Below are 13,366 nucleotides of genomic sequence, written 5' to 3' on the forward strand. Positions count from 1 at the left end.
GTAGTTTCCACTGATACCGTGAGGCTGGAGGAAGAGGGTGGTACATTGTTACTGGCCAGTGGGGGATGAAAGTCCCAGCGCCTTCCGCAGTGGAGATATTAGGGGGTCTTATTACAGCCTCCTGAGGGTGGAAGTCTAGGCTCCCCACTTGGCCTTCACCAGCATGGGTAGGAGTAGGGCCACAGTTTTTTTCTGTGGTGTTTGGCTCAAATAGAGCTTTTATTGTCTAAATGTTTTCTGTCTTGCTAGCCTACCCCCTTCCTGCTCCTTTGGCTAAAGAGAACAGACTTTTGTTAGGATGTTTTTTGCCTCATCTGTTGGCATTTCTGGGTTGCCAGCTTCTTCAGCTCCCAATTCTGGGATATATGAGTCAAAAAGAAGACCCAGGGAGCTCACTACTTTTATCATTCCTTGAATCCTGGGGTCCCTAGCTGCTCTGCCTTCTTCTCATGACTTTTTTTAAGAGTCTCATGTTAAAAAAAAGTCTCATGTTTCTTTTTTCTATATAGTGTCTAGAAGTTTCCCTTGTATTTAGTGGGAAACTAAGGAGAAATACACCTCCTTCATCTTCTTGGAAGTTAAAGTCCAATTTGTCTTTTTCTTTTAAATTTTGTGTTTTTGGATATCTTTTAAATATGAAATCCTTCCTTATGCTGATATTCTACTATATTCTAAAAATTCCGGAGTTCTTTTTACAACTGTGTATCTAATCCACCTGGGGTTTGCTTTGTTTTCAATGGAGAAATGACAGAAGAACCTAACTTTTTTTCTGCATAGATGGCTGCTTGTCTTGGCGCCTTTGAACATCTCCTCTGCAAGCTGGTTTTGGCTCTCCTTCTGCTTCCCTGGTGGCTCAGCTGGTAGAGAATGCGCCTGCAATGCAGGAGGCCTGGGTTTGGTCCCTGGGTTGGGAAGATCCCCCGGAGAAGGGAAAGGCTACCCACTTCAGTATTCTGGCCTGGAGAATTCCATGGACTGTATAGTTCATGAATTTGCAAAGAGTCGAACACGACTGAGCAACTTCCACTTTCCCTGGTTCCGCAGTCCGCTGTCTGCTCTGCCCCACCTGATACAGTAGCTTTGTGATAAGTCTTGGTTTGGTAGGATAGGATTTCCAACCCTCAGGATTGTTATACTTTCTTGGCTTTTGTCTCATGAATTTTAGTTCAAAAAATAAGAACAGGAATAGCAAAATCAACATTGAAAAAAATCCTTTTGGCTTTGGCTTGGACTTACACTGACTTCAGAGTATGCTGGCGGTTTCAGTGACCTTGTTTTCTTCAGCATTTTTATTTACTTTTCATTACCCACGTCAGAAAGTATCATGTGGCCCTGAGACAGCTTGGCTCAGGGCAGGGCTTCTTCCTTTTTCAGAATGGGAATGCTTGTGAAGGTTGTGGCCATCTGTGGGCACCCAGAAAGCCCCACAGTGCAGGTCATGAGCTGCTTGAAGCTGGTGTGGCAGACAGGGGACAATGTGCAGGGTTTTAGGCACTGTTGGGGGTGGGGAGTAAGGAAGTTCAAGTAAATTTTGTTCACTAGCACTGAGTGCAAATATAGGCAGTATTGGGGGTGTAAGAAGTGGGCAGTTGGCCATACTCCTCTGTGCAAATACTTGGTATTTCAGTTTTTCCAAAAGTATTTGTGGTATTTGCCACATTGTCTTATCTCTTTGTATACGTGCACATGTTTTTTTTCCCCAGTGGAGCATTTCAAAATGAGTTGCAGAGATTTTTGACACTTCATCTCTAAATACTTCAGAATTGAGGATGATATTATTAAGCCACACTGCCATCATTTCGCCTAAGAAAATTAACAATAAATTTAATGTCCAGCCCACATACAGAATTTGTCAGTTATTCCTTTGGGAGCTGGTCTTGTGTGTGTGTCTGTGTGTGTGTGTTTAAAAAGTAACTCCAACACAAATGAACCTATCTATGAACCAGAAACAGAATCAGGGACATAGAAGATTGACTGGTGGTTACCAAGCTGTCGGGAGGTGGCAGAGGGTTGGATTGGGAGTTTGGAATTAGCAGATGCAGACTGGTATGTATAGAATGGATAAACAACAAGGCCCTACTGTATAGCACAGGGGATGGTATTCAGTATCTTGCGGTAAACCATGATTAAGAAGAACATGAAAAAGAATGCACATAGACGTAAAACGGAATCACTTTGCTGTGCAACAGTAATTAACACTGTAATTTAACTGTACTTCAATAAAAAATTAATTAAAAGTAAGTTTAGGGTCCAGTCAAGATGTACACACTGCCTGGTTGCAGTCTTTAAATCTAGAATAGTCCCCTTATATTTACAGGTGTCAGCATTTGGAAAGACCAGATCAGTTATCTTGTAGAAGATCCTGTCATACATTGCAGATTTGTCTGTGTCTTCATGGCCCTGTGTTTCCTATAAATTGGAAGTTAGGTCTAGAGCAGCACTACCCGACAAAAATATGATGTGATCCACTATGTCATTTAATATTTTCTGGCAGCCATATGGAAAAAAATAAAAATAAGCAGGTGGAGTTGATTTTAATTATGTATTTAATATTTTTATTATGTACTATTTATTAATAGTTACTTAACTCTATTAGATATTTTTATATCCAAAATATTTTAATATGCAACCAATATTTTTAAGGTATTAATGAGATATTGTACGTTCCTTTTTTATACGTAGTTTTCAGAATCTGCTGTGTGTTTTATACTTAATGGACCGGCTACGTTTCCAGTGTTCAGGAGTCACGTGTAGCTGGTGGCTCTCACCCTGGGCCGTGCGGGGGGAGACTTAATCCAACTCAGGGTAGATATTTTGGGCAGGAACACTTAGAGGGTATTAACTGCCTGTGCTCAACTTGGAAACCGTGGAAGTTGCTGAAGTCTGAGTCTGCTCTTCTTTTTCAGGCTCTGGGTGCTCTGAGATGGAGCAGGTGTGCAGAGGGTGAGGACCCAGTCCTGGGACCACGTCGCTTGCTTCCTTTCTTGGAGAGACTTACCTGCCTGAACAGACTTGAACCAGGGATGAGGATGTCTGTGGGCCCGTCACTGTGGCTTCCCCTCTGGGGGAGGACCTTTCTCCTTCTGTTGTCCGTGGCTGTGGCTCAGTCCCACTGGCCCAGTGAACCCTCGGAGGCCGCCAGGGACTGGGAGAACCAGCTCGAGGCGTCCATGCACTCAGCACTCTCAGACCTCCACGAGGCTGTTCCCACGGTGGTCGGCATTCCTGATGGCACGGCTGTCGTCGGACGCTCATTTCGAGTGACCATCCCAACAGATTTAATTGCCTCCAATGGAGAAGTCATCAAGGTGAGACTGGATAGAACTGTAATAAGGAAGAATTCTGTAACTGAGGAAGAATTCTCATCTTGCAGTTTAGTTTTGATTTTAGTGTTAGTTTCAGGTTATTTTAGTTGAAGTTTAGTTTTTCAATTTTCTGGCAATTCTGAGCTCAGTTCTTTCAGGACCTGTTAAGCGTTCCTTCCTTAAGAGAGGGACAGCTGCTGACATTCACTAGAGGGTCCCCATGTTCCTCAGAGTAGCATCCGAAACCTTTACTCTTACTCCCGTTTTGAGAGTGTCACTATTAAAAGGGTTTTACATCTGTTCTCTGGAAGATTTTTTTGGTCATCAAGTTAGGGATTTGATGGAAGGGCTTGTGTATAAGGAAGCTGTCTCCTTTCATTAACCCAAGAGATATGGAACTTTTAAATGCTTTGAAAATATTTAAAAAATACAAGGTATAAGTAAATATCAAGAGTTTTGCTGTGCTTGTCTGTTCTGTGTTTACTAATATATTCAGTCCCTTAAGACCCAAAATTAGTACATAAATTTCAGCCTCGCCTCATCTCCTTTGTTCTCAAGCAACCCGGAGAACAAAGGAGCCTGAGATCTCAGTAACAGAAGAGAGATGGCCAAAGAAGGATGGAAATTTGGTGCACCAGGAAGCTTCTGTGTGAAGAAGGACCATCCCTTTAGGGTTATGGAATTTCCCCTAGCTCCTGAGTGAGTCTGCAAGGTGTCTGGGTGGGTGGGTGGGTGGGGTACACCCCTCAGGCTATGTGTATCTCCCTAGAGCAGAGGTCGGCACACTTACTTTTTAAAAAGTCAGAGAGTAAGTATTTTTCTGGCTTGGTGGCTGTATGGTTTCTGTTGCAGCTCCTCCTCTTGGCCAGTGCAGTATGAAAGCAGTCGCAGACACTGTGCACACGAATGCACATAACCTATTCCAGTAAAACTGTACTTTTAAAAACTTCACTGAAACTGAAATTTTGCTTTCATATAATTTTCACATATCAAATGATGCTGTATCTTCTTTTGATCCCCCCCCCCCCACCCGCCTCAGTCGTTTAAAAATGGTAAAAAATATGTCTAGCTCATGGGCTGTACGAAAACGGATGGCAGCCCAGATTTGACTCGTGGCCATAGTTTTCTGGCCCTTGGGCTATAGCATACTTTGCTCAGAGATGTGACTTGAATATGAATTAAAAATATTCCAAGATCTATACTTTGTTATGGTAGTTTTTATATCAGTTTTGTATTTTAGACTTCTGTGTACCCACAGTGTCCTGGAGAATTATTGGTATATTTAAAGCATCAAAAATTGTGGTTTGAAATGGAAAATTGGTTTTGCTCACAATTTCGTGGCTGAGAATTCAGGGCTTTAGAGCTCATCTGGGGATCTCATCTCTGCCGCACTAGTCAGAGTGGCTCACCTGGGCCTGGAGGACTCATTTCCAACATGAGGCTCACTCATGGCTGGCAAGGTGGTGCTGCCTGTTGATGAGGAGCTTAGCTGGGGCTGCCCATCAAAGTCTTCGGTTTCTCCCCCCTGTAGACCTTTCCACGGTGCTTGGATCTCCTCACAGGTACAATAGCTTGGTTGTACCTGTGTACAGGTATTCCTTGGAAGACTGAGTATTCCAAGATACAGGAAGTAAAAGCTGCCCATCTTTTAAGGCCTGGGCTTGGAACTTCCTTTGTACTCCTTTGGTCAAAGCAAAGTGAGCTCTAATGAGTCTTCACCAGCTTGCCCCTCTCTGTCCCACAAACCTAGGGCATCTAGATTAGAAATGGTCACAAATTCCATACCACTCTTTGCAGTGAGAGGTGTGTCTCTGCCCCTTTGAATCTGGGCAGACTCACTCCTCCCCTGACCCTCCTTGTGTTCTCTTCCTTTCCCTTTTTGGCCCCCTCTCTTTAGGTCACAGCTTGCTCTTAGGGTGGCCTCGTGTTCTCAGAGGTAGTCATACTTCTGAAGATCCTAGCTCACTTCCGTGGAGCTCTTTCTGGCTTGTAGAGTCTTTGCAAAAGGTTTCCATGTAATCTTCATAATAGCCCAGTAAGCCAGATTCTAGTCTCACTGTTAGATGAAGAATGGCACTTTTGGAAGTACATTTCTTACCCAGCATCACATTTCATCTTCGGAATATCCAAACCCTGTAGTGATTGATTACTCTTGTTCTGTTGGCCACTGGAATGTTGTACATGGATTAGTCTGGACCAGAGTTGCCTTGAGTTGATACAGCGAGCTGGCTATTTGCTGTAGCTGGCAGAGAGATGTTTAACAGGCTTACTCACCAGGGGAGCAAAGAGATTTTATTAGGAAAACAGGATTTTATCTGAGCATATTTATCTGTGGAAAGCAGACCATTTAGTAGCTGATTAACCTGTAGAAAAACAGATGAAACTGTGTGACTCTTCGTCCCAAACAGTCTTAACATCAGGGTTGTGTGGGGTGGGAATCAGATCAGAAGGCCTGACTTCAGGGACTTCCTAGGTGGTCCAGTGGTTAAGCCTTCACCTTCCAGCGCAGGGGGTGTGGATTGGCTCCCTGGTTGGGGAGCCAAGTTCCCACATACCTTGCGGCCAGAAAACCAAAACAGAAAACAGAAGCAATATTGTAACAAATTCAATGAAGACTTTAAAAGTGGTCTACATTAAAAAAAAAAAATCTTAATAATAAAAAAAAGAAAGCTTGACTTCATTCCTGGAGCTTTGGTTTCCCTATGTGTAAAACAGGATTGAAAAGCCTTTACCGTAATGGAGTTTTTTCGTGCCGTTAAAATAACAATGTGTAAATGTATAGGAAAGGTAGGGGAAAAAAAACTCTGGTGGTTCCTACCACTAATGTACATCATTTTCTGCATTCATCAACAAGTATCCATGTCACATAGGCACACGGACATTTTAGGCAGACCTGAAATCATATTTTTTAACCTTTTTTCATTCACTGTACTTTTGAGTTTTTCTTCTTTGTTATTTAAGTATTCTTTGGGAGTCTAACTTTTAATGGCTGCCCAATATTCTTGGGTATTTGAGGAACATTTCAGATCTTGGTCCCAAGGAGCCTTGTTGGGGTGACCTCCAAGTCATGTCCATCAACATTGCCATCAGCCAAAGTAGCACTTGCTCACCTCTTGCCAGGCGCCCTGCCTCTGTTCTTAACCCGTCAGTCTGTTCTCCATACCGAGGCAAGAGACATCTTTGTAAAGTCCGAGTCTGCTCAGAACAGGCCTCCCATCCCCCCTGCGCTTAGAATTAAGTCCTGTTTGATCTGGCTTCTGGCCTCCTCTCTCCCCTTGCCCTGTGCATGCCATGTCTCAGCACAGCAGCCCCTTTCTGCCCCACAGATACGCCAAGCTCAGGACCCACCCCAGGCCGCTGGCTCTTTTTCTCTTCTGTCAGCACGGGCACAGCCACCTCTTTCAGGCCCAGTTTCAGCATTGGGGCCCTTTTCCTCCACCCGACGCAGGCAGATTTCTCAGGTCCTGTGGGGAGAGGTCCCACAGAAGCCAGCTTTGCCTTCGCTGGGCAGATCCGAAGCTGTTCCAAGTAGGCCATAGTGTAAGTGACCCTCCTGACTTCCCACAGGATTGGCGCCGGCTCCCTAAGGGCGGCTGTCCTGAGTTGAGTGAGTGTAGGGATGGCTGAGGGCCTCCCAGGTGGCGCTAGTGGTAAAGAAGCTGCCTGCCAAATGCAGGGGACAGGAGACGTGGGTTCAGACCCTGGGTCGGGAAGATCTGTTGGAGGAGGGCATGGCAACCCACTCCAGTGTTCTGGCCTGGAGAATCCATGGATAGAGGACCCTGGCGGGCTAGAGTCCCTGGGGTTGCAAAGAGTCAGACACGGCTGCAGTGACTGAGCACGCACGCAGGCAGGAGTGGCCGAGGAAGGTGATTATATGACAAGACCTTGCAACCCCTCCTCTCTGGGGCAGTTGGAAGTCTCTGCGTCTCACAGAACGATTGGGCTGCCCCTCTGGGGCCCCCCTCGGATGTTTCATTTTGATAGTGCCCTCGAGGATGGCTTTTCATCCCTGCTCCCCTTCAGTCTCCTTGTCTGGAGACAATGTGGAATTTCTCCCAGCCCAAGATGTCGGCAGACTGGGAGCAGCCCTTCCTGGGACTGTGCTCTCAGCCGCTGGCATCGGCCCCCAATTGTTCCCTGCAGAACAATGGCCACTCTTTTTGGCCAGGAAGGGGAGCTCATGAAAGGAGCATTTCTTTGGATGCTTGAGAGCTTTGCGGCCACCCCGCCTGCGTGAGATGAACTGCAGTTTCTTCCTGCCTCAAGTGGGTGTTCCCTGGCTCTGAATGGCTCCCTTGTGAACAGGGCACACCGGGAAATGCGGGTTGGCGAAGGAAGGCATCCTTGGGGGTGGGTCGTCAGAATGGCATTTGCCCAGACACATCAGTTCAAATACTTACTGAATATATAGGCTTCTATGTTTTAGGGGGAAGAAAAATTACTGATGATGACTGAAAGAACACGACAGAGTGAAAATGGTTGATCTCAGGGCTTGGGGTTGATGGACTGATTCTGAGAATTTTACTAGTGGTTATAATTATGCTCAGCTGTCCCTTAGTTTGGGGGGAAAATGATGAATTTTTTTTTTTTTTTTTAGATGAGAACAGTTAACATCAGGTAAAATGCTTCATAATTCAGACCAGAGGGGCACCCTTTAGGCTGAACAAGTTGTGTTCAACATATGATCCCGTGGCCTTGGCCCTTGTGGCATTGGACGTGTTCTGGTGTGAGCTTTGAATGTCACGCAGCAGGACCAATGATTGTGTTTCAGCAAAGCAAAGTGTGTCCACCCTGGTTCCTGCCCCTATGTGGGGGCAAAGCCTTGGCCCTTTGACCTCCAGCCAGAGGCTCTCCCTGTTGGCATGTGCCATCTCCTCACAGCCTGGCCATGTGACTGCCCGTGTGCACCATCTGCAGAAGTTGAGCTTGGCCGCAGAGCAGATTCGTCTCATTGTCATAGTCCACGGCCAGACACAGGCTCACCCTAAACGTGAGTCAGTGCCATGAGGGGGCAGGGGCCCAGAAACTGGGAGCCGAGTCCATCAGAAGGACTGTTGCCTTCACCTGGAGCAGCACAGGAGCCCACCACACAGTCGCTTCATGTGCCAGGACCTTCGGGGTGTTGCCTGTGGTTCCCAGCCATAGACAGGTGGTCTGTAGCTTTTCTGAGGGGAGAGGGGCTGCAGGGTCCCGGAGCCAGTGACCAGGTCTGAGGGAAGGCAGGGGCTTAACCAGGGCAGGCTGCTCAGGGGCCCAAGCAGTGTGGTGTCACAGAGCAGCAGTTTGTGCCCCTGTGAAATGGGCCTCTGAGAACACCTTCTCCTGGCACATCAGTTGGGTATTCAGGGAACGGCCTAGGCTGATCCCCTGGGACTGTTCTGGCTCCAGGTGTTGGTTGGAAGGTGCCAGAGGACCCTCCAAAATGTTTGTAGTGTCAGGGACTTCTCACCAAATGAGGAGAAGTTTCTTGATTATACTTAATTCCTAAGATCTCTCTTTGCTGGCTGTCATTAGCCCCTCCAAGTGACTTGAACATGAAAGTGCTCATCCATCTTTCTGGAGTCTTTGCTTGCCGTTTATAAGTCCCGTAACACCTGCATGGATAAGATACCACTTGGTGGGTTCTGAATGATAAAACTTAGGTTTTCTTGGTTTTAGGAGTCAGCAATCGTAAGAGTTAATTAGGCCCTAGTGAGAGTCCAACTCCTCAGTTTTGTCTTTCAGTTCTGCCTAGCTCCATGGCCTAGACTGTGGGCAGATACCTGCTCTTGGATGGAGCGCAAAGTAATAGAAGCTCCTCTGCCCATTTCTTGTTCTAGGTGTGGAAGAATACCGATCTGGATTGAGAGACTCTACATATGTTGCGTGGTGTTTAACACAGGTCTTTTTTCATACTGCGTGCTTGACAGGCTCTTGTGCAAGAGAAGGCACCAGATAAGCAATTGGAGAGAATGTCTGAGAACTGAACAGGAAGTCAGTTACTAGTCATTTGCTAGTACAGACTGAGGCGTAACCGAAACCTTCCTATTTGGTAGCTCCCCAGCCCTTGGTCGTGGTGATTAATTGCGGGCACCACAGGGCAGGTAGTCTTCAGAACTCCTTGTGGGTCTACTCAGGTTTTGTGATTTTCATTCAGTGATTTGATTCCAATGTTTCTGGATGTACTTTATTGATCAAGACCTCTAAAACTGGGTGTATAGCTGTTCAAGATCTTGTTTTCCTCCGTGCCGGGCTTACCTTCCATCTCAGAAGCGTGGTCTCTCTGAGGGTTGCTGAAACTAATGAGGTTTCTGGCTCTTTCTGGGTGACCTGTGACCTGGAGCCTGTGATGTCAAGTCAGGCTTCCTCCTGCAGTTTCTCCTGTTCCCATTGCCTGAGGTCTCCTTACTCTCAGGCTCTGCTGGTATTTAATGAGGTGGGGGGAGTTCCATGTCCAGGACAGCCTATCACCCTAAATACATGTGCTCCTGCTAGGAGCACTTGACATAGAGCTCTGACTCCCGCTTCTTGCCTGCCATTCCTAGCCTAGCAGCTCTTAGGGGTTAGTCGTGTCTGGCTACAGTACAGTGAGGACAGAAATTTCTGTACGAGTAAACGAAGGATTCCAAGGATAGTCAGAATCTCATGTGCAAATGGGCCAGGATCAGTCGCATGCATTTTAGACTTAGGGAAGGTGAGTGCTGGCTGTGGGCTGTCACTGACAGTGGGTTCTCCCCACCCCCATGCCCCCTCGATGTTTTCATCCACTCTTAGCAAACAGGTCTTAACAGGTAAGCAAGTCCCTGAGGGTCCCCAGCCTTGGCCTGCTTCCCTTAGAGGGTCCTGGCTTCCTCTTTCTGTGGCCTCTCCACTCTCCTTTGATGCTTTGAGTTTCTGCTTTGGGCTATGAGCAGGGAGACAAGGCCTCAGTGTCTGCTGGGTCCGAGGCCAGTTGGGCAGGACAATCAGGGAGTGGAGCCTAGACACACCCTGGACCCATTCCTGTGGCTGTGAGCCTCACAGTGTGTGCTGTGTCCTCTCTCAGCCCAGAGGGGTGGGCAGGGGCCAGCCCTGACAGAGTCCAGTGTGTGCCTGGTCCTGTGATCACACAAGGTTGGCATCTTCCCCCTGTTTTTAGATATGAGAAAACTGAGGCTGGATGAAGCTTCAGACTGCCTGCAGCTGGGAGTCAGCCAAGAGCTCCTGAAGATGGGGCTCCCCTTGGGTAGGGTGTTATTATAGAGATGAGTTCTGGCTTGTCACCGGCGCTGTGTCTCTGAGAAGGAACTTTCATATCCTGCTTCACCCTCAGGCCCTAAGAGGAAAAGCGGTCTGGACCTGGGAAGTTTTGAAAGCTGGGGAGGATGTCTGGAGTTCCCGTGGACTGGGCTGGGGGGTCTCCTGCTTTGTCAAGGTAGAGCAGGTGTTGCATCTTAGAGCGTTTCCTGGACTGAGGGCCCTTGAGAGGGAGGGGCAGCTGGTGGGGGGACGTGGACACTGCCAGACCTTCAGGCATTTTCAGACTTCCCAGTTCAGGGACTTTCCCTAAAATGTCCTTGAAAATGCAGAGGGGCCAGCTTACCTGTGTCTTGGCTAGGCTTCTTGTGGAGCTTGGATTTGTTTTGCTTCCTGTGCCCCCTCTATTAAAATGAATCAGTGCCAGCCGAAGTGCGGCCTGGGTCTGATGTTTGCAGCACCAAGATGCTCAGAGATGCATGGACCTCAGTCTGTGCACGTGAATGCCTCTCCTTCCTTTCTGAGGAGGACCCACGGCGCTGGGAACTGTTTGCTTCGGGCTCTAGATCCGGGAGGAACACCTGCCCTGTGGCCAGGGCTCTGGGACTCCGAGGAGCGAGAATTTGCGGAAGGGAAGGCAGGTGCAGGTTGGAGTGACTTGGCTCTGTTTTTCTGACTTGGCTTACCCCACACGTCTAAAGCTGTGGGTAGACCGTAGTGAAAGAATTCATTTTCATAACCAAAACAAAGCTACACAGTCTGCTCTTCCATCGCCCAGTTTGAGACTGAGCATTATAACTTGCTTTTTGGTAAAACCTGGGGTTTTCTTTAATATTCGTTGTTTATGTTAACACATTATTAACATGTTAAAATGTTAACTTGGCATAGTTTAAAGAAGACTGACCGTATGGGGAGTCTTGGCCAACCTGGGTTTATTCCTTGGAAATGTCTGACAGCAGAACTGTGGCCCTTGGGGTCCGCAGAACAAGGAGCGAGCAGGCGGGGCGGCTTGAGGAGGTGGGCGCCCTTCTCTGTCATAGACCGCCCTTACGTAACCGAGACAGACTTGAAAAAGTGCTGGGACTGCTCTCTCATCTGGGCTGCTGGAACGCACAGGGCTGGGCACGGGCCTAACTGCCCGACCACTGAGGCTAGCCACTTGGCAGCCATCTGGAGCCTCCCCTGGTCTCTGCCCCTGTTCCATCTTTTCTACAGGTGGCTCCTGCTTGGCTGACTTCACCCAGAGTTCCATTCTGGCCTTCCCTTTCTCCTTTTTCTGTCTTGCAGCTGTGCTCTCATCCCAGTGGTGGCCATTGGGATGGAGTGGGGTTAGGAGAAATGGCCGTGGGTGGCCGGAGAGCTGGGTCTACACCCTGGCTCACCCACTGCCTTCCTCTCAGCACTGCAGTCCCTGCACCACCCCTGGGAAACACGTCATGGTCCCCTGACTACTCCATCTGGCCTTACACCTTTGCTTCACATTTTTCGCAAATCTGGATTGTTCAGCTTTTGCTTTACATGTTTATATGTGGATGTGGCAGTTTTTGTATTTAGCATACATGAACTGAAAAAATTTAAAGCACAGGTTTTTCAGTCAAAGCAGTTGTAATAAGTATTTTTGTAGCTGAAAAGATTGTAAGGGAAGACTATATTTAGTATTTTCCATGGATTTGAAGACACCTGTGTTTACAGTAAAATAACTGTACAGTTATACAGTATATATTTTACTGTAAATAACTAGACAGTAAAATATATTTCTGATATTGGTTGCGTTTGCAGTGCATGGTGAGTGATGAGATGGGTGATTCTTGATGGTACATTAATTAGATGGAAAGTGTTCACAGACCTTCGGTGAACTCAGTAGTTCAAAGAGTAGTCAGTGAAGGACAACTTCTGATAATGTTACATGTCTTCTCATGGCTTGTTTGCTGGAGGTGGGAAATCTCTTCAGAAGTAGGGTAAACTTCGGGTCTCTGATAAGGCTGATGGAATGGTGTGCCGCATGGACGTCCACCTGGAGCCCAGCTGGGAAGAGTAGGTACAAGTTCAGGGTCTCCTCCCCAGTCATTTAGCCACTTGGCTAATTAGGAGGAGGAAGCCAAAAAAAGGAGGAAGCCTGAGGAACCAGGGCCCCTGGGGAACCCAGCAGACATAGCTCTGGCCTTCCTGCCACAGGGAGGGAAGCCTGTTAAGGTGTCCCTCTCCTGAGCAACAGTGACCACAAAGGGCAGTCCCTGGGCTGAGGCTGGCAGTGAGACATCCCATCTGTTGGCCAGTGTGTGTCTGCACTGGATGGACAGGACAGTGGAGCTGAGAGTGGAGGCAGGAGCGGGTATTTCCCAAAGATGAGAGGAGTCAGAGGTGGGGGCCTGGACAAGAGGTGAGTCTCGTTTCCCTCTCGTCAGCTGATAGCGAAAGTTTTTATGGTGGCATTCCCTTGGGGGGCTTTACGTAGTACCAGTCACGTTGCGGTGGAAGAGGACTTCGGCCCTGAAATAAGTCTGGGAGGTGCTGCTGGGTGGAAAAGGGGATGAGTTCCCAAGGCCTGCTTCTGTGCTCCGGCTTTCCAAGGACAGAGGTGAGCTCCGTGTATTTCCCAAATGAAGCTGACTGCTGACCTCTCTCTGAGAGAGACCAGAGGTCCTTGGGATGCCTTTGGTAAACACTCTTCTTAGAGCCATTGTTTCCATTTCCCCCTCTCTGGGCATTGCAGTTTTGCTTGAGATTTGAAAAACAGGGTTAATGGGGACATCAGCTACAGCTAACCACATGTGCCCCACCACACTGGAATGTAGCGTGGCATTTGTAAAATGAGTCACTTGGGGGCACTGAGCTGTCCCTGC

At 47.7% G+C, this 13,366-nt stretch overlaps 1 protein-coding gene across 3 annotated transcripts in view; it reads left to right on the plus strand.

Moving 5' to 3' along the window:
- The window catches only part of DAG1 (dystroglycan 1), a 49,493-nt gene that overhangs the window by 30,815 nt on the left and 5,312 nt on the right, over positions 1–13,366 (plus strand). For all 3 annotated transcript variants that reach the window (XM_052646069.1, XM_052646080.1, XM_052646075.1), the window contains exon 2: positions 2,907–3,308. In XM_052646069.1, the coding sequence (XP_052502029.1) occupies positions 3,024–3,308 (285 nt within the window). In that variant the 5' untranslated portion in view covers positions 2,907–3,023. The remainder of the gene's footprint in view (positions 1–2,906; positions 3,309–13,366) is intronic.

Source organism: Budorcas taxicolor, chromosome 1 (genome assembly GCF_023091745.1).
Source record: "Budorcas taxicolor isolate Tak-1 chromosome 1, Takin1.1, whole genome shotgun sequence".
Taxonomy (NCBI): domain Eukaryota; kingdom Metazoa; phylum Chordata; class Mammalia; order Artiodactyla; family Bovidae; genus Budorcas; species Budorcas taxicolor.